The 20,898-nt window shown below is 38.5% G+C and overlaps 1 protein-coding gene across 2 annotated transcripts in view; it reads left to right on the plus strand.

The window, feature by feature from the left end:
* ARFGEF3 (ARFGEF family member 3) overlaps positions 1-20,898 on the plus strand; it is a 146,835-nt gene that overhangs the window by 118,283 nt on the left and 7,654 nt on the right. For both annotated transcript variants that reach the window (XM_063443277.1, XM_063443278.1), the window contains 6 exons: positions 618-794; positions 1,729-1,843; positions 5,329-5,431; positions 7,512-7,643; positions 11,364-11,494; positions 18,478-19,690. In XM_063443277.1, coding sequence (XP_063299347.1) covers positions 618-794; positions 1,729-1,843; positions 5,329-5,431; positions 7,512-7,643; positions 11,364-11,494; positions 18,478-19,690 — 1,871 coding nt within the window. The remainder of the gene's footprint in view (positions 1-617; positions 795-1,728; positions 1,844-5,328; positions 5,432-7,511; positions 7,644-11,363; positions 11,495-18,477; positions 19,691-20,898) is intronic.

Consider the following 20,898-nt stretch of genomic DNA (forward strand, 5'->3'; position numbering starts at 1 on the left):
ATGGCCAGGTTTACACACTTACAGCCAGTTATTAAAAGACTCTAAAAAAGGTGAGCACTTCAATTTAGTTTTATTCTATATGAAATTATTACCAAGGATGCTACACTTAGCTTGAAATATCTGTGTCTTTTATATACGTGTTGGAGAGGAACATCCATGCTTTTCCTGAAGAGAGGGGTCGTGTGATCTACCCTAAAAGACACAGACGCTGGGAAGTTTAGAGCCTTATTAACTTGAAAAGGCTCTAAAAAATGTGAGTTTGGGCACATCTGTTACTCACACTATTTTAATTTTCATTCTAGTATTTAATATACTGCACAATTATTTGTATATTTTTTTATGTTTCTTTTGTATATTCATTATACTGGAAATTAAAACACACTTTCCCCACACTCTATATAGCGCTGCACTTTTAAAAACTGAAGACCTAAGGGGTGGGAACACCTTCTAGGTCCAAAGTTTTTTTGTTTCTTGGTGATTAATATATAATTTAATTATCACAGCAACTCTGGTCTGAATCTGCTTAATTAAACTTGGATTTGAATCCTTTGATTTGCATGGAACCATGGTATTTGTGTATAATGGTATGTGATATCTGAGTATGTCTGTCTCCTCAGGTCCAGGCTTTGCCATTTATGCAGTAGTACACCTTCTCTTGCCGGTAATGTCTCTGTGGTTGAGTCGCAGTCACGGTGATCACTCATATTGGGATGTGGCATCTGCAAATTTCAAACATGCTATTGGCTTGTCATGCGAGCTTGTGGTTGAACATATTCAGAGCTTCATTAATTCAGGTAAAATATGTTACATGTACTCTCTATGATAAAGTTTTCTTATCACATATTTATATTGAAGAACTTTAGAGTAAAGGGTTCTATATGGTGAAAGTAATACAGAAGACTATTTCAGCTGCTGCCCGTTCTCCGTATTCTCTTGCGCCCCGTTTTTGCTCTTTTAAAACCGTGTTTTAATTTAATTTAGTTTTTGTTGTGTTCTCTATGTATTGTGGGCTTCTGAAATGGGCTTATTGCACGTTTTACAAAATCACTTAAGTTATTATTTGCATGTTTATGTATGTATATATGTTTATGTGTATATACGTGTGTGTGTGTGTGTATATATATATATATATATAAAAGTACAATGTAAACAAAGGGTTCCCTCACAGGTCTTCCAAATTGTTAACGTGTTTGTAAATTATTAAGTGTTGAGATTTGGGAAATACCCACTTAGTAGTAGCAGCTTTTTTTTTTCCTTCTGAAAAACTTAAAATCATTATTTGTTATTAGTGCTATTTTTAGTTAGTTATTATTACCCTTTTTGTACAATTTTTACTTTTGTCAGATAAGAACAGAAAGATTACGCTACAGTGTCACTAAACCTGGATGACTGACAATTGTGAAATGTCTCTAGCCCCTATTTGTGTTGCAACATGCAGGTTGTAGGTCAGAATTTGGCATAGATAACAGGAAAAACAGGACAAACATTTTTATCACCGAGAAGACATCATCTCTGTACCGCAAACTTGACAGGGACTTGATTTTATTCCAAACGCCTGAGCAATGCACAACTATGCACCCGGCAGCCTGGGGAATAAGAACGCACAGCCATTAAAAATGCTAAAGTTGAAGACTTTTTTTAAAATTTCTTTAAAATATCTGATATTTTCATTGCTTTACTTAACTCATAATAGTCGAATTACAAGTTTCATTTTTATATTCTCCATAGATATCGGTTATGAAAATATGATAAACACAATGTTGAAAGAGCTTTTCAAGTTACTGGTAGCCTGCGTTGCAGAACCCACCGAGACAATCTCAAGAGTCGGTTGCTCGTGTATCAGGTGAAAATATGTTTAGTGATAAGTTTAATACCTTATTTAAGTTAGTGGTTAGCTACCTTTTTAAAATCTGCTTAAGGCTTGACAAGCATAGGTGTAGCTGGTTTATTTCCACATCCCACATACTTCATGCTTCTTTCATTCTTTCCATATCAGTATTCTCCCTAACAATCTTTCCTTTTACTAATGTAACCAAGTGTAATAAAGACATTGCAATATCACCAAAGTTCAGGGGCCAACTGATTAGTATCTGCCAATGCCCTTCTTGAGAATCCACTGTTTATTTCTTCGATCTTCTAAAGCACAGCCAGCACTGCTGATAATGTCTAGTCAGGCAATAATACACCTGTCTCCTCTTTAATGGACAGACACTACTTGTTCTTCGTTTGCCCCAGATGCCTCTCCACCTATTGAAAGGCACAAGTAACTAGCTTTAGTTGTTTCACACACTAAGGTCTCCCCGAGTAACTTATCATACGTGGACACTTCTTTTAGAATAAAGTAACTTACATGTAACATTAGTGTGTAAAGTATGCTGTTTTTAACAAGTAAATAATTAATATACTGACTACCAATATGGACAATACAAAATGGGATCAATCAAAGACATGGCTAATCCTCAATTAATGAAAGATAGAGGTAAGACAACTGCAATACGTCTTGGTTACATTGGATTCAATTCTATAACTACCACAACCACCTTTGATGCTTGTTGTGTTTGATTTGCCTGTATGAATGTTGTACCTGCGTGAGTGAGGTTAGATCATCTGTATAGCCATACAACAGCTGTAACTTCCCTCATGGAACACCTGTACAATGATTTAAAAGTATAAAACCTACAATGCCTATTCTTAGGTAGACTGTATGGCCTTCAGAGACTGACTGTGTGTCAAAATGTGTTGCTTATATTTTAAAATTGAAATAAGGGGGGAAAAGTGGTGCATTGCAATAGTTATTAGCATTCTAATAATCGTATCATAAATCAAGAAATAAATAAAGCATCACCATTTTATCATGCAGCAACCATAAAGAATCCTGGTGACAATTCAAAATAACAAACAACAGAAAATGGTGCACATAAAAATATCACTAAATAATACATTATAAAATATGTTTAAAGAGGTACCAAATAATATTCATATCTCTTAAAAACTATATAAAAGTGTTAAATATATGTAATATGTAACATGCAGATTAAGATTAACACTAACCATATAATTGTGCAATAGTGACAAACATTTATCTCATGCAAAATAAAATCTTGTAAGTCAAGCAATATTCCTCACAATGTGCAAAACTGAAAAAACAGTACAAAAAATTCTAATAATGGTGGGTATAGAAGGCGCTTCAAAGAAAATTTTAAGTCCCTAATGTCATTGTATTTTAAATCTTTCAGTTGCTAACCACTGCCTTGTGTTGACCTCAAAACACTAAAAAACATATAAAAAATTGTAGTGTAGCGCTTAAAAATCAATACAAAAAATAAATATATGTGCAAAATATTGCTTTTTTAAGTGTCAAAACATCTGTGAAAACCAACTCACAATAATAATAATAATAATAATAATTTGTGCATATACAAAATCTTTAATAAATATATCCCACATACTTGAAACCGAGATAAATCTCAATGTATCCATCATGGTAAAATATTTTATAAAAAAAAAATTAATAATATCCAAAACGTGGATATATTATCTTAAAAGTGATTAGTGTACTGCACAAATATAATTTATGTGCAAAATACATAACACATCAAATTCAAACAAACCAGCCATGGTTAAAGTGCATATAATACAATAAATGCTTGTGTCAATATCAAGCTTGTGGATACTTAGCAGCAATTAAAGTTTTTCGAATGGTATGCATCTCAAACAAATACAAAAAAACAGAAAAACAAACAATAGTGAAGTCTGTTTGCAAAGTATTGGAATCATAAATCTACATCCATTTGGACCTTTACTCAAATATATTATAGCGTCACACATGGCTCTTGAGTCTCTTTTTTTTGTAGTTTAGCGATTTTTAAGTGCTACACTACAAGCTTACAGTACCAAAAATGTTTAATGTGCAAAAACTTATATTGTATAAAGAAAAAAGGTGGCTAAACATCCACCAGCCTAGAGTGGAGCATAATGATGTATACTATAAACACCTACCATTTATTGGATCAGGAGTATAAATTAGTAATGGGAGAAAAAAATTATATAGTGTAAAACCACATAGCACTGAGATATATAGTACTGTTCAAAATCACATGGACATGACTCTCAGAGGACAGGCTCAGGTGGTATGCACAGTAGTGTAATCTGGTGACTCAATCCCCCTAAATTATGTTTCTACGATGGTATACTCCTAAAGGAATAGAGGAGAAAAAGAAGCACAAGCGCCTGGTGTAATACTCCCAAAATACAGAAATAAAATGTGTCAGCAAATCACTGCTCACCTTAAACAGAGCTCAAAAGACCGAGAGAAATCTATTTTTCTCTAGGTAGAATAGCCAAGTGCCTACTAGGGGGCATTACCCATCTTTGGAAGCAGACAGCTGGAACAACTTACTGGACTATAAAGGATTTATTGATGCATAATAAAATTAAGACTATAAAACCTTTAAAAACAATAAATAAAAAAGGCTAATTGGAATGCTCAGCCAAATAGTTCACAATCTTGCTTGTCCCAAAATTGTGGAATATTTGACTGGTCATGGCAATTCTGTGTTTAACCAGTACCACCTATTATATATCTCAGTGCAATGTGGTTTTACACTATATAGGTTTTTTTCTCCTATTACTTTAGTTTCTTCTCCTGATCCAATAAAGAGAAGAAGTTTATAGTATGCACCAAGGCTGGTGGTTGTTTATCTTCCTTCAATCTTTTTTCTTTGTGCATATTTTGAGGTGGATGAGAGAGATGCCCACCGGAGCGTAGTAGCAATATTCCATTATAAATATTAAATCCATGCCCAAGCCCCTTTTTGATCACACAGGGCACTTTTTTTTTCTTTCAAAAACCAGTGTCTCAGTGACCACGACAATAAAGGACAATATATTAGATGTGCTGCTTTACTGTTGTGGTCACTGAGACACAATGTAGCATTTTTTTTGCACTGTGTTTTTGCACTATTACGCATATTGTGAGAAATATTGCTTGATTTATAACATTTTATTTAGCATGAGATAAATAGTTGTACAATTATATGGTTAATACTTTGTGTTAATCTACATCTGCATGTTACATATTACATATATTTAACACTTATATCATTTTTAAGAGGTACGATTATACTTTTACTTCTTTAACCCCTTAAGGACCAAACCTCTGGAATAAAAGGGAATCGTGACATGGCACACATGGCATGTGTCCTTAAGGGGTTAAGCATATTTTATAACTTATTATTTTGTGATATTTTTATGTGCACCATTTTCTATTATTTGTTTAGTGATTAACTGGACATTTTAAATCAAACAGACATGTCCTTTGTTTTTCAGATATGTGCTTGTAACAGCAGGACCTGTTTTCACCGAGGAGATGTGGAGACTGGCTTGCTGTGCTTTGCAAGATGCTTTTTCTGCCACTCTGGAGCCCATGAAGGTAAGGTCCCTTCAGATACATTTAAAATCCAAATGAAATGTGATACACATATGAAGTTTTACTTGTTTCACATATGAAGTGTACATTTATGAGTGTGACTAGGGCCCCGTTCCGCGGCAAATTTATTTGCTTACCTTAATCCAGCACCGGGCTCCCTCGGCACTGGTGACCTCTCTTCCTCCATCGACATCCGCTTCCAAGTGGAGCTAAATGCGCATGGCACGGCCAAACCCGCCCATGGGAAAATATTACTCAATGCTTTCCTATGGGGATCTTTTTTGACGCTGGAGGTCCGTGAGGATGTCCAGCGTCAAATAAGTGCACTTTACAGTATCTATTGGCTATCTCCCTGACTGCCACTAGAGGCGGAAGCGCCTCTAGTGGCAGTCAGGGAGATAGCCAATAGATACTGGATTAAACCTGCAGTGTAAACATAGCAGTTTTTCAGCTGCAGGGTTTAAACTAGAGGGACTTTGCACCCAGACCACTTCATTGAGCTGAAGTGGTCTGGGTGCCTATAGTGGTCCTTTAATGGGAGTTGGGGACATGTAAGCTGCTTGCACATGGCGCCCTGTATGGGAGCTCATTGCACAATGCCATTTCCTTAACTATTACATATCCTGGCCAGTGTTCCCTTGACTTTTTAGTAGTTGGTGTTGGTGTGCCCAGATATATTTTGTTGTGCAAATGTATTTGCTGTTACAAAAGTATGCATGCACAGAATGCTTGTGCAAATATAAACCTGAAATAGTTTCAAGATAACTGTCACGGCATCTCTCTCATGGCTAATGCTATTTTGTAATATAATAAATTATTATGACATTTTACACATTCCACGTTGCCTACATATATTTTAGTTTGTTTCCTTTTTTCCTGACCCCTGGTCCGTGTTTAAAGGGAAATTGTCACCTCAAAGATATAAATGACAATAGCTCATTCAGGTAAAAATACGAAATTAATCCATACATTGTATTCACCCATAATTGTATTGATTACATTCATTCATAAATATATTGATTAACGGTACATTGGATCACTTCCTGTCCAATCTGATTCAGAGCTAAGGCTCTTCTAAAATCAGTAAAGACAAGTCAACAGTCCAGTGAGCAATATAGATATAGATTACAGCGAGCTTTAGTCGCCTAGATGAAGTGCCTTTAAACTGACCATATATGTATGTTGTATGCATGTTGTAGGTACCCATGTCAGTAATAAAAACTCTGATATTGCTGAATGGACCACTGTTGTTTCACTGTAGCACACCACAGATTTTATAGGGGAACTGTCATTAAATTAATTTTATTCTTTCAAATTTATTTTAAAGATTCCCAACTGCAATCCAGTTCAATTCAGGCAAAGCAAAAGCACATATCCCAATTGAGAATGAGTAGCAGAAGCATTTCTTCATATCTCATCTCTGTATGCTTTCTTTATGCTGATTACCGTACTAGGTGCAAAGGACATGCCACATGGCTGAAAGTCTAGCGTGCCTCATTGCATTACAAAGGATTTTATATTTCTACATTGACAGGGTTATCATTAAAGTAAGCTTTCAAAGTGAATGTAAGGTCCAATAGATGAGCTGGAACAATTCTGTAAATCAGCTATGTTTTCAATTTGCTTTCTCTGCCCTTAACTTTGTAATTGATTTTGAATTCTCACTTTAGTAAACAGCCCTGCCCTGTTAATTTTTGTTGTTCATATCTCAAAATATGTATTTGTTTAATACATGCACAAATAAACATAACATTAAAATATATCCAGTAAAGTGACCGTTCTCCTTTAATACTATTGGAGTTAATGCTGCATTAACAGATCCCCAAAACAGTCAGTAGATATTCAGTTTCCCAAGTGATAACAGGTCTAATATGGTTATGTGTCTTAAACAAGTTACCTATGGATGGGTTTATCGATTTCCTGTTACAATTATTATTATTAACACAGAATAAAGAATTTATGGATTTAGAAATGCATATTATGGAAGACTGATTTTGACGTCAGTCTGTTAAAATCCGGAATTTGTTTAAAGCTTTAGCAAGAAGCTTGATGATGATGTATTTTTCTTGTCATCATTTGGTAGAATCTTCTGGGATATTTTCACAGTGGCTCAGAAAGCTTTAATGGCGATGCATGTGAGGTAAAGGTCGCAGCACCATCTCTGTCTCCCAATGCAGAAGCGGAATACTTGAGAATAAGAGCCATGACCCAGCAGGTATGTTTTCAGAACAAGTGACCTGTTCAGCATCGGTTCACTTTATGAGATTTGTATGGTGATGTAATATACTATTGTGGCTTGTTGCAATTAAGAAATGTCTTTGGATTAATTTATGAGTTCAGTTGTAATCCGTTATTAATAAAATTATTTTATATCGCCAGCTGCACTAAAGAGTGGATATTGCAGAAGTGAAAATGACATCTTCGCTTACTAAGTTGCATTAAGCTAAAGAGACTAATGCAAATGTGAAAGTGGTAATAGCAATTATATAATTCAATTAAAATCTGATTGCAGTAGTTAAGCTTGTCACTCTCTTGTATGTTGCCTTCGAGGAAGATGGTGTATTATCACCAGAAACTTTTTTTAAAATTATTTTCGCTAAGAGCATGAAATTATCACTAGTGGGAAGAGTGGGATGGAGAATTGAGCAAGTTAATAGAATATAATTTATTGTTCGTAAAAATGCATTCATCTGCACCATCAGGCGTATAGGATACAGTGCATCCAAAATCCACAGATTGTCTCAGGGAATAGTATGTAAGCATATCAAAAGAAGAGAGCAGTCTTTTTAGTGCAGAATTCGTTATCGGTTTTAGATTCCATTGTTCAGTGATTGCAAAACCAGTCTTCATGGCCCACCAACAATCCAGGATTTATGTATTTTCCCTTGTTTATTCCAATGAAGATACTGACAAAACTTGGATTGTTGGTGGGCCATGAGGACACGTTTAGGAACCACTGCCATAGATTGTTCTTAAAACCTATGAATTGAGAGTACCCGAGCAGATATTTTCTCAACGCATTACAGTGCCTTTAATCTACACTTCTCTTTAAATGGACAGTCTAAGCACCAAAAAACACTTCATCTCAATGAATAGGGCCATATTTGCTGCCACTACAGTTAGAGAGATCTCACCTTTTACATTTTGAAGTACCCAAACTTTCTTCTAGCTGTCTGACCCACACAATGGGACCCAGTCTAACATAAGTTTGGTAACTGAACCTGCTTCATGTCCAGCATCTGTCTGGGTACAATGCGATCTATGAGGAATTTTTAATTCAAGGTTTCTGATAGACAAGTATTTGATTGACAGATCACTGCAATTGCCATGCATGTGCCATGTGTCCTCAATGCTTTTCTAAGAGAAGCGTCTGAGTGGACAAAAGTGAGAGGTGCACACAGCTCTTTTAATCACTTTTTAATTAATGTGACTGAATAATCAATCAGCTGTAGTGATTAGCTAGGAATCCTGGGCCATTCAGAGCTTGCCACAGAGTCTGTCTCTGCAGTCTGAAAAGATCCCCATCAGGTCTTCATGCTTGTAATGAAATGTATCTATTGATGTCAACAGAGGGACAACCTCTGTTAGGATTAGCAGGATGGTTAGGGTGGTGGTAGGGATAGCATGGTAGGGTTGGGATTAGAGTTACATTTGTTGTTCTGTTTAGAAATAGCACAAATGTTTGACACTGTTTAGTACAGTGACACAGGTAGTGTCCCCTTACAAAATAGCATCCCTAGAAAATAATGTAGTGCCGTATAAAAATTAGAGCATGTCTGTTATTTGACCTTACAATTCCCTCAAACACCTGGTATACCTTTGCACTCAAGAATAGGAGCAGAGTACACATATCGGGCTTTTTACAGTAGTGAAAAAGTAGTAGTCTGTGAAATTCCCATGAAAATAAAATGTGTGGAAATCACAAATTTATTAACTAGAACCAGCAGTTTTGATTGAGGTTGGTGATAAAATAGTTAAATAGTGTTAAAATGCTCTTCATTACATACCCTGGGGAAAATAAATGCTTTTTGACATTCTTTATTTTTGTAAGTGCATTTTTAACAGAGAAACTACAGAGACATTATTACATGTGTATACATAATGCATTTGAAGTCATAGATCGTAGATCACAGAACGTCTGAGGAACTGCATTTTTATAATAACATGCTGGTCTAAAATGATTTAGAGACATAAGAAAACATGGCATGTTCACAGTAGTAAATGCAATGAAATCAAATATGTGTCAGGAGAATAAGACAAGAGTATAAAATAGACAGTAGTATGCCCTGACTCATTCTGTTTGTTAATGCCTCATTTCTATGTTGGGGAGTAATATGAAACAAGCTAGACAAAGCATAGAGACATAGAGTAGAACCACTGAGAACAAAGGCTGTATAATCGCTACCATGGTTAGAAAAGTAAATAAAGGAGTAACTTTTATAAGCTTGTTGATGTAAAGAAAGAGGTCAAAAAGGAAAAATATAACACGATAAACCATAGAATATAACAAAATGGATTTAGTAGCACTACTCCGAAAGAGCATATGACAGAGAGCGTAATTGCCTGCCATATAGACAGGGGTATAACTGTAAGAGGTCAGTTCACCCAATGCCACAGGTAGGTTGCTCGATGCAGTCCTTCCTTATGTTGAGGGAAGTGTTGTCGAAGGGGCGATCTGGGGCCTGCTCCCATCTCCAGGCAATTGCAGAGGCCTGCATCACTAAGCCACGGACTCGGGGGCTCACAGAGTCCAAGTCCACCCAATTATGGGGATGACAGACAACCTTGATGTTTAAATGCCGCCGGTGGCGGGTGGTCCTCCGTCTGTGTGGTAGATGCTTCGAGTTAATCCCCTTGTGACCCTCAACTTGGTCGGGTGTACCTTAGGTCTAACAGGTGCTAGAGGTAAAGCTGTGTCTGAAGTGGCCCTGGTGACCTCCCAGCCGGCACCTCCACAGGATTCCTCAGGAAACAGGATTGTTGCATGTCTTGCAGCCAGAGTTTTCCAAAATCGCTGAATGATTGCGTCAAATTTCTGCATGGACTGCTCTGCAAATTTGTGGTAGTTCTGCTTTGACTGCATGGGAGCATGTGTCTTTGAGTATGGCGCGTCAGCCATTTTGGTAAGATTTTCTGTGGGTGAGGGATGCACTGTATTCAGCTTCATGATGCAGCTTCGGTGAGTGTAGGTCAGTGGGAACCGGGATAACCCCCGCCGGTCCAAAGGGGGAGGGGGGGTAGCTTGAGCCCACTGTCTGAGAGTCTCATCCCACGGTTCGGTAGCAGGTAGTAGTAGTTTGGCAATAGGCTGGATCGGCATGATGGGAGTTAATAAACAAGGTTTATTGTCCAGGCTGTAGCAGGACCTCTCCCACAACACATCCGTCCGCCACGCGGTTCAGGCCCTGCCGCCCCCTATAAATATATACTTTTATGTAGCATTTTTGGATTCTGTGAACGCAAACGTTTTAACCGCTGTATACAATGTTGTGCAAACATTTATCTTTAAAACCATAATTAACTCCTTCCAATTTTTGTTCTATAAATTCCAAAAATGTATTGAAATCCTAGACTTATTGGTCATTTTTACAATCAGGAATAATTGATAAACCTATTTACAGTTTATTTTATGTTTTGCATCTGTTGTGTAGAAATTATTAAAAGCAAAACTGAGGAAAAAAATTTGTTTTTATTTTGTTCCCATTTTTAAAAATATTGTATTCGTATATAATGTTGTGTTATGTATACATATAGGGTATCAAAAGAAAGCCCGATTTCTAATTTAAAAAAACAAAATAGATAATATGCGTATTTAAACAGAGTGAAATTGTGGTAGGATGAACACAAGACAAAAGTGGCAAAAAGGCCTTTAGTCATTAAAGCACAGCATCTCCAAAAAAGCCCTTTTTTCACAGGGTTAATTTCTGCTTTGCAGGTATTTATGTTGGATGCACAGTGCTCACCGAAGACGCCAAACAATAAAGAAGGCTTTGAGCATGCTCAGTCTTGTGTTCTTATCATTGAGTTACCTCCAGATGAAAAAACAAATGGTCACACGCAAAAAAGGTAAATACCAAACTAATGTTACATGAATTATATTCTACCAAATAAATATATGGATTGCATACTTAGTAGCAGATATTGTGGTCCGTTCAGTGGCTAAAGAAGTTACATTTGCTTCTGTGGGTTCTGGCAATAATTGATGATTTAATTTAATTGAGAACATCTTTGGGTGTCTGGTTGTTAGGAGTCTGGTTGTAAGTGTTACATTTTTCTCATTGATTTTGAAAATATGACCGATAATACAAAAAAGTATTTTATTAAAGTATAGTGATCATATAAAGCCATTTATTATCACATAGTTGTTTTGGCTCCTTTTTAAATCGTTATGATAACAGAAATCACGCAAATGGCCCTGATCAGAAGTTTACATACCCTTGAATGTTTGGCCTTGTTACAGACACACAAGGTGACACACAGGTTAAAATGACAATTAATTTCCCACACCTGTGGCTTTTTAAATTGCAATTAGTGTCTGTGTATAAATAGTCAATGAGTTTGTTAGCTCTCACATGGATGCATTGAGCAGGCTAGATACTGAGCCATGGGGAGCAGAAAAGAACTGTCAACAGATCTGCGTAACAAGGGAATGGAACTTTATAAAGAAGGAAAAGGATATAAAAATATATCCAATTTGGGGATCTCTTGATACCAAGCCAAGGTCAGGGAGACCAACAAAGATTTCAACCACAACTGCCACAAGATACACAGAAAAACCCATAGGTAAGTAGAAATACAGCCTGCTCTGGAAAACACATCGCCTTAACACGCCACACAGCCTCACAAAATAGATGCTCAGCTGTAAGCCTGACCATTTTCCGCAGACATCAGCAGAGGTAGCAATACTATTGCCTCTGTTTCTAAAGATATTTGTGTAATGTGGGAAGAGCTGGTCCTGTTCTTACATAATAATGTGAATTTGAATCTCTCTATACATTTTGGACCATTTGCCTCCATTGTGATTAAATTCAGCAACATATTTATTACATATAGGTCTAAGGCACATATATATATATATGGGTCAGCGGGATACAATTTTAACTTTTATTTATCTTTTCAAATAATTTACAGCTTATCCTGGAGCAACCACCAATTTCTCTAAGAATGACATCTAGGCTCTCCTCTTGTTGCCTCTGTTCCTCTTTAAAACAAATAGTGCAGCCAAAATGCATTGGGGTGCATGTGTTGTTAGTGTTATTGAGGAGTTCTGGAGACATCATTAGAGGGACACTCCAGGCACCCAGACCACTTCTGCCCATTGGAGTGGTCTGGGTGCCAACTCCCACTACTCCTAACCCTGCAAGTGTAATTATTGCAGTTTTCTATAAACTGCAATAATTACCTTGCAGGGTTAACTTACTAGACAGCCACTAGAGGGAACTTCCTGTATTATAGCACAGATTATCTGTGCTAGAGCGTCGCTGGCCGTCCTCACTCTATGTGAGGACCTCCAGCGTCGCTCATTTCCACATAGGAAAGCATTGAAAATCTTTTTCAATACTTTCCTATGGGGAGCGCTAATGCATTAGGTCTCCCCGGCCGGTGGGCGGGATCAGTCTCGCCCACCGGCCGACGGAGTCAGTAGGAGGAGCGGCGCGGAGGAGGAGACAGCGACGAGGGACATCGTCGCTGCCTCAGGTAAGTGACTGAAGGGGTTTTCACCACTTCAGTAACCGGGGATTGGGGGGTGGGAGGGAGAGGGAACCTGCAGTGCCAGGAAAACAGATTGTTTTCCTGACACTGGAGATTCCCGTTAATGGGTAATACATTTTTCCTGAACCCTAGATGGCATAATTTCCCATAATACATGTTTCTTCTTTATATATTTTTATGATACTTTTATGTTAGGGTTAATGTGTGGGATCAATGTTTAGTGTAGTGTTTTAGGGAGTAATGTCCTGGTTCTGGCACAGATTAATGCCCCAAACAGCACATGGATCCATGATCCATGCATTATTACCCATTTATTATAGGAAATAATAAATTACATCACCGTCCGTGCAGTGTGAGAAACTGAAACACGATCTGCACATTGAAATAACTGGAAAATCATTTGTTATAGATGTGTGTGTGTGTGTGTGTATTACACACATCCATGTGTGTGAGGTGTGTTTCACTGCAACCATAGGGTTTCAAAAATCCTAAAAGTCCTAAATCACTGAGTAAATCAACATGTTCTATTCTTTTTTGGACTGCAATATGAATCTTGTACTGAGATAATGTCTTAACAGAGCTGTAAATCTGAATTTCACTTATTTATTTACGTACCATCTTTGCGCTTGTTCTTTCTGAAATGTTGTCAATGTGTGGGATAATTCTGTCTAAGGCAATGCTACTTTAGTTTATTTATTTCTTTTTTAATCTCCACTCTCTAATGCTTTACCTATATCTATGGTGGGCAGGTAATTCTACACCAAGTATTGATTATCATTGAGGAGTGTGGTAAGAACCTTGCAATCCTTTGATAAATGCTTTTTAGAATCTAACATTTAGACACTCCTTCCGTATCCATCCATCTATTTCTGAGTCATTTCCTTTTACAACACAAGAAAACTTCTAGCATTGTGAAATTAAACTAACTTGGTTTATTCTGCATCTTGTGCTTTTTGCTCTGTATGTTAATGTAATTTTTGCATGTGCAATTAATTTCTAATGCTATGCTTTTTTTTTCTTTCCTGTTTTCTTTTCTACATTTTTCCTGCAACTAATGTTGGTACTAAACAGGAAATTGGGGTAAGATGTTTCTTTATATTGCTGTCATATGCAGTATAGTTAGTTCTGGCCATATTTGGGAACATTTTGTGAAATGAATTCAGTGTCCCTCTTCTTATCAATAATTTTAAGTTCTTTCCAGAAGCCAGACAATAAGTGGCCATAAACAGAACCTCTATGGTAGTGATGGGGAGTTCTCAAGCATGGTATTGGCATATGTGCTTGAATACTAACAGCTTTCTTAATAACCTGGGAAATGTGAAATATGCTCTATAGCAGTGGTCCAAGGGCCATTTCTAGACCCTTCAATACTTTAATGCAGCCACTGCCTCCTATTCAGGAATCAAGAGATATGTTCAACCTCCAGATGTACCTCTTTACGTATTGGATTGCTGGTGACCTGATTTGCATCTTGCCCTTATTTCTTGTAGAGGCAGGCTGGCTGAGGAGTAGCGTTTGTGTTAGTGAGGTTGGTTGGTGCACACAGCACAAGGAAGCAGCCATCATTAAGAGCTTGGCCACGCTACTGCTGGGAGAGGAGCGTATAATATTTTTTTGTGTTACTCCGTATGGAAATGTGTAGTATGTTTGTGTGTAAGAGAGTAAGGAATTGTGTCCGTGTGAATTTGGATTTGTGTATATGTGCATGTATGTACAAGTGAACATTTGTGGCTTCAATTGGAGATGTTGACTTGGTCAGTGGTCCTCAGGTAAATTTGCTCTGTAGGTAGCCTTCCTGTTTTTCCATTATAAACATCATGGATCTTCTAGGTGCCCATTTTTTCTTGTATGATAGAATTCATAATCTTTTTTTTTTTTTTTCCTGTATAAAATAAAATTTTGTAATAACCCTTAATGGGTTTTTTTTATTTTTTTTTATTCTTTATTTTTCATTGTGCATGAGGTAACAGAACATTTGACAATGCCACAACGGCATATAAAAACTCAAGTATAACACTGTCACAAATATGGCATGAAAGTAGCGGCACATTTTTAAATGTATTTTTATCAGGCTAGGCAAACACGTCCATTTATGATCAAAGGGCTAAGATATAGCATGGGTGGTGAGAGTGTCTACACCTGTTATGTAGAGTAAACATTTCGTATGGTGCTGTAACCTATCCAGGGGTATGTACACTCGAGCGCCAGTTAATGCTGAGGTGAGAGATAATAGGTATTAGTTGGGGTACATGGTAAGTTTCATGGGCCAAATAAACTGATACTGCTATCTAAGGTTTATAGGATTTATGATCGTCTGTTAGGTAAATCTTGCCTAATGGTTTAACTTTCTCACACTCAAACTATTATGAGGAATAACATAAGTTAAGAAGGTAAACAAAAAGAGAATTCACTCTGCCCTCGGGGTGATATCTATCTCGGGGTAAGATGGATGGTTGGTTGGCTATGTTGCCCTCTGTGAGTGTGGGAGTATTGGAAGTAGCCAGTCTGATATTATAAGTCCCACAGAGTCCCACTCTGCTCGAGCTTCAGCCTATCCCCTGAACAGTCAGCTTCCAGGCTTGCAATGTACCGGTCTGACCTTCTTGCCAGGGTGAGAGTTGATCAGTGCGTGGCGGAGGAGGCATGTGTGAAGTCCGGTTAGGCCTGCGGGATGTTGCAAGTGAGTGTTCTGTGTGGTGAGATGCAGAGTGGACGTTGCGGCCTTTCTGTAAGTTCCATGAGTAGGCCTTCCCCTGAGTCATGCACTAGGGAGAATCGGGCACCTGATTGCAGTTCCTTGCGTGGGTGTGGTTCCCTTCTGCCCCCCGGCCCTTGAGAGGACCTGCGCTGGTCGAGGAGTTAAGCCCTGCAGGCGGTCGGGGTGAGGTTTGGCAGCGCAGAGTCTCCATGATTGAGGTACTTGCCGCTTCTTCCTCCTCCTCCTGCTTGTTACCGGAGCAGTGTCGCGGCCCTGCATAGCAGGCTGTGTGTTGGGGGTATTTCTAGGGCTTGTAAGAGTGGGGCTTGCCTCTGCCTCCTTCTCTATTCTTTGGCCCACTGTAGACCAGAATTGGGACCAGAAGCGCTCGAAGGCCTTTTCTATCTGCGCTTCGTGGAAGGCCATGGATGTTGCGGTGGCCATCTTGCAAAGTTGGTCATGGTGAATAGGGCGCACAGTTACTGCCGCTGTTTGCTCTTGACGATTGCGTTCCACTGTAGTAGGTTAGTCCACCAGTGGGGACCGGGATATCCCCCACCGGTCCAGAGGGGGGGAATCAGGGCACAGCGGTGAGCAGGAGCCGAGTGAGGTGGAGGAGCAGCCGTCCCCACCACCTCCACTCAGTAGGCCTTGGACGCTGGCTGTGCTGTTATTATACAGCCTGTTGTCTTCGGCTCGTTCAGCCTGCCTGCCTGCCTCCCGGGGGTAAGTAGTTAGGGCAGAGTTGTTGTTGGAAATTGGGGGTCAATACCCCTGGTTTTGATCAGGATCAAGCTATTTCCTGAGGAGCTCTGGCTTTGCACGTCTGCCTTGATCGGCTGCCAGGCACCGCCCCCCCTTAATGTTTTTTTTTTTTCAGACTGTTTTTAGAAGTAGCTAGGCAGCTGAGTTTAATTTTTATTTTAAAGTGCCAACATATATAGATAGATTCAACATTCTATACAATCTAGACTACTTCTGTTAAAACTCACTTTAAAAGGGTTATTCATTAGAAATCTGAATGGCACCATACTCAGTGAAGCAAAACCTTTGGGTGCTGTACGGGGCAATTTGTGTTGCTCAAACTATTTAACAATGTCTAGATTTTTCAGAACAGGCTCTAAACGAGCCTGAATCTATTCCAGATTTCAGCCAGACCAAAATCTGCTGGAAATCCAGATTGGGATGTTGAAATACTGGCATGGATGCATATTCATATATTAATTAAAATGTCATGAATTGGAACAGCTGTTAAACAGTTTAAGAAAAAAAAAAAACCTCAGTGGTGTAAGGGTTAATCATATGGAGGCTGGCCATTGCTTGTTAGGCAGCCACCCCCAGCTTATGTGCTCAATATGGCCCCCTTGTTATTATAAGGGAGGTTTTTAAACTTCCTGATGCCTCCACCTGCCATGCCTAAACAGACTACTAAACAGAGAGCAGTCAGCGACTAGTGACTGGGCCTGTAAAAGAACTGATTGTGGATGGTGCTCTTCTTGAGACCTCCTGTGGGAATATTCCCAGGCAAGGACTGAGAGAAAAATTTAATTCCTTGAGACTGGTTTCTGCTGAAATTTTATTTGTAGGAAAGCCTTAAAGCCTTCCCTCCTTGAAAGCTCATTCTGTGCAGAGTCCTTATGAATTTATCTTTGTTGCAGGGAAGATTTAAAAAGAAAGACAATGTCTGATGGTTAGTATAATATTTTTGGGCCTACCCTTACTATTATTAGGATAAGGGGTGATATTGTTTTAGGGTGAGTGTCTAGGAAACTCTGGGGGGTGGGAGACTGGACATTGGCCAATTTCTGACGTGGGTGGACAATGCTATGTCTGCCCGCCTTTCTATATTATTATTAGTATCCTCCAACAGCCTCCCTCATGGATGATCCCCTTTTTGTTATTCACCTACTGGCCCTAGGTGAGTGCAAGGGGGTGAACAGTGATCTTTCGACGTCCTATTATTTAATTTAAAGCCCATGGGTTGGGATGTAGGGTGGGGAGGACGTGTTCCAAGTCCCAACCATTATTTTACAGACTGCCCAATCATTGCACACTTTTAATACTTTTAAGCAAAAGTTTGTGAATATCCATCCTGCTGTATGCACTCAGTCCCAAATTAGGTTACAATCAGTGTTTTGTACATACTCTGAATTCTATACTTAATATAGGGTTCTGATGCAAACAGCACTGATTTTAAACAAGACACAAATGCCCTCGACCCAATGACAGAGATTGGGTTTCTATTGACTGATTTATTGATCGTAATTGGCGTTAGTTAACATGAGAATTTTCATTCCGGTTAGTATTTGGTCATTTTCACCAATCTTTGTCCATTCCTGTTAGTGTGTGTGTATATGTGCATACAAGTGATTAAAATTTTATACTCTCCATTTTTGGGCAAAAACAAGATATTCAGTAAATGATTGGTTTAAAGCCTTCTTAAAACATTAGGGACTTCTACAAAAGTGCATCTATTCCTAGTGGGTATTCCATGACAGAAAGGGTTAATTACATTGTTCTGTTAATTAATTGTTAGATGTTTTGATTCAATAAGCTATCTGGGTATGTTAATATTCACCTAAAATATATTCTTTTCTAACATGACAATTAACTCTAATTTATCTCTCTCTGTCAAAAGCATTCCATTTAGGACAATTGTAGTAAGTTTACTCTCTCATCAAGTTCTACTGCAAAATCTGTATGACATTTTGCTGGAAGAGTTTGTCAAAGGACCTACAAATATTGAGGATAAAGCCGCTCCAATGCCTGAATCCAAAACTGTTGGCTTCCTCCGATACATTTCAATGCAAAATTTGGCAGTTATTTTTGACCTGTTGTTGGACTCTTATAGGACTGCTAGAGAATTTGATGCAAGGCCTGGACTAAAATGCCTCTTGATGAAGGTTTCTGGAATTGGTGGAGCAGCAAATTTGTATCGTCAGTCAGCTATGAGCTTTAACATCTACTTTCAGGCCTTAATCTGTGCATTGTTAACAAACCAAGATAACATTACTGCAGAATCTGTAAAAAAGATGCTTTTTGAAGATGAAGAACACAGTACTGACTCCTCACAGCAGTTCTCATCAGAGGATGAAGATATTTTTGAGGAAACTGCCCAAGTAAGCCCCCCTCGAGGGAAGGAAAAAAGACAGTGGAGAGCTAGAATCCCGTCATTGAGTGTACAGCCGGTTAGCAATGCTGATTGGGCTTGGTTAGTGAAAAGGCTTCACAAACTATGCATGGAACTTTGTAATAATTACATTCAGATGCACCTAGACTTGGAAAATATTGATGATCCTCCAGGGATAAAAGGAGATCCTTTTTTCATTTTGCCATCTTTTCAATCAGAGACTTCAACTCCATCTACAGGTGGCCTGTCAGGCAAAGAAACACCTTCAGAAGATTATAGAAACCAGATTAAGGACCATTCCTTGGAGAATGCAACACAGAAAGGCTTAAGTGGGGGAGCAAATCCACAAAGCCCCAAATTAGATAAAAAGGACCAAGGCAGGAAGAAAGAATGGTGGGAAAATGCAGGCAACAAAATATACACTATAGCTACTGATAAAACAATAGCCAAACTCATGACGGAATATAAAAAGAGAAAGCAACAACATAACTTGACTACGTTTGTTAAAGACACCAAGTTAGATAAGAAGGGAGAAATATTATGTACTCGAGGGCAAGATTCACCTATGCCTCAAAGACCACAACATCTTATGGATCAGACTCAAATGAGACACTCTTTTAGCGCTGGTCCCGAAATCCTGAGACAGGAGAAGAGATCTCGTTCAGGGTCCACTGTTAGTACTTTTAACATTTCAACAAGGGATGCAGAGGCGCAAATTCAGGTATGACATTTTTTGAAATATTATCGTGTTGTTCCTGAATATTTGTTTGATGAAATTAATTGAGGAACATGTCTATAGATATAATAAATAATGCTTGATTTAAAGATGACATGAAAAAGAAACTCACAAATTATACAGGGTTTGTTTTTCTTCCAGTCCACTAGAAAATCAAGTTTTCCTCAATATGCTTTTTTTTTTATTTATTTTTTTTAAAATGTAATTGCAAGTTTTCAATAACATGAGTCTATTTCAGGTTTTTGGTACAGTAAAATGTAAATTTAGAGTGAATGTATGCTATATATATATATATATATATATATACATATATGTATATATATATGTATGTAACGGCTACCCAGGTAGAGCGAGGGTATCTGCCGTTAGAGACGTCCTTTTCCCTGCAAGCTGCTGTGGAGAAGTAAAGCTGGTATAATCCCATCCACGCTATCCAGAGAGAGAGTCAGGTTCAGCTGAAAAGAGCAGAGTAATATTCCCAAATAATCCCCATCCAAGAACGAGACAAGGCTAAGTTTTGAAGGGTCAAGAAGAACTGAGGACTGGGACACCCAGCCTGCTTTTTATTACAAAAAGGTACACACAGGACACTCCCAGGGGGAGGTTGAAAATAACCAATCACATACATGGTACCACCCCCACGTCTCCTCCCCTCAGATAAACATATAACATAATTATAACATACAGTATTTTACCCAAGTTCTGGATGTACCCCAAAAACAGGGGGTACACCTTTTATCCAGCACCGGATCCTGCACTGGATAGTTCTTGTTTAGGTGAACAACATATCCAAATTTCAGCTCATTCGGTTGAGGGGTTCGGGAGTTATGGGTCTTTGAAGTTTTGACCGACCGCACAGATTTTGTAGCCGAAAAGAGTTCCACGAGATTTGGCCCTGCGGTCGGTCTCCGTTCGCCTGTTAAAACTCCAGGAAATTCTTGTCATCCACAACTCTCTCGGTGTTCGCTGAAATCCCCATAGAAGATTAAGTATAACTACCGAACGGTCGATTGTTCGGTAGTTCCAGCACGAAGTTACGGTTGTATGGAGGTCTCAGCGGTGCTTGCCTATTTGCGTATCCGTTTTTAGTTCCATGCGTTCACAGGCAAACACCGCTGTTCGTGCGCAAGATGGCCGCGAAAACGTGTAAGTCCCGAAATGGCGGCCACCTATATTTTACACACGGAGTTCGT

The sequence above is a fragment of the Pelobates fuscus genome, chromosome 2 (assembly GCF_036172605.1).
Source record: "Pelobates fuscus isolate aPelFus1 chromosome 2, aPelFus1.pri, whole genome shotgun sequence".
Classification (NCBI taxonomy): domain Eukaryota; kingdom Metazoa; phylum Chordata; class Amphibia; order Anura; family Pelobatidae; genus Pelobates; species Pelobates fuscus.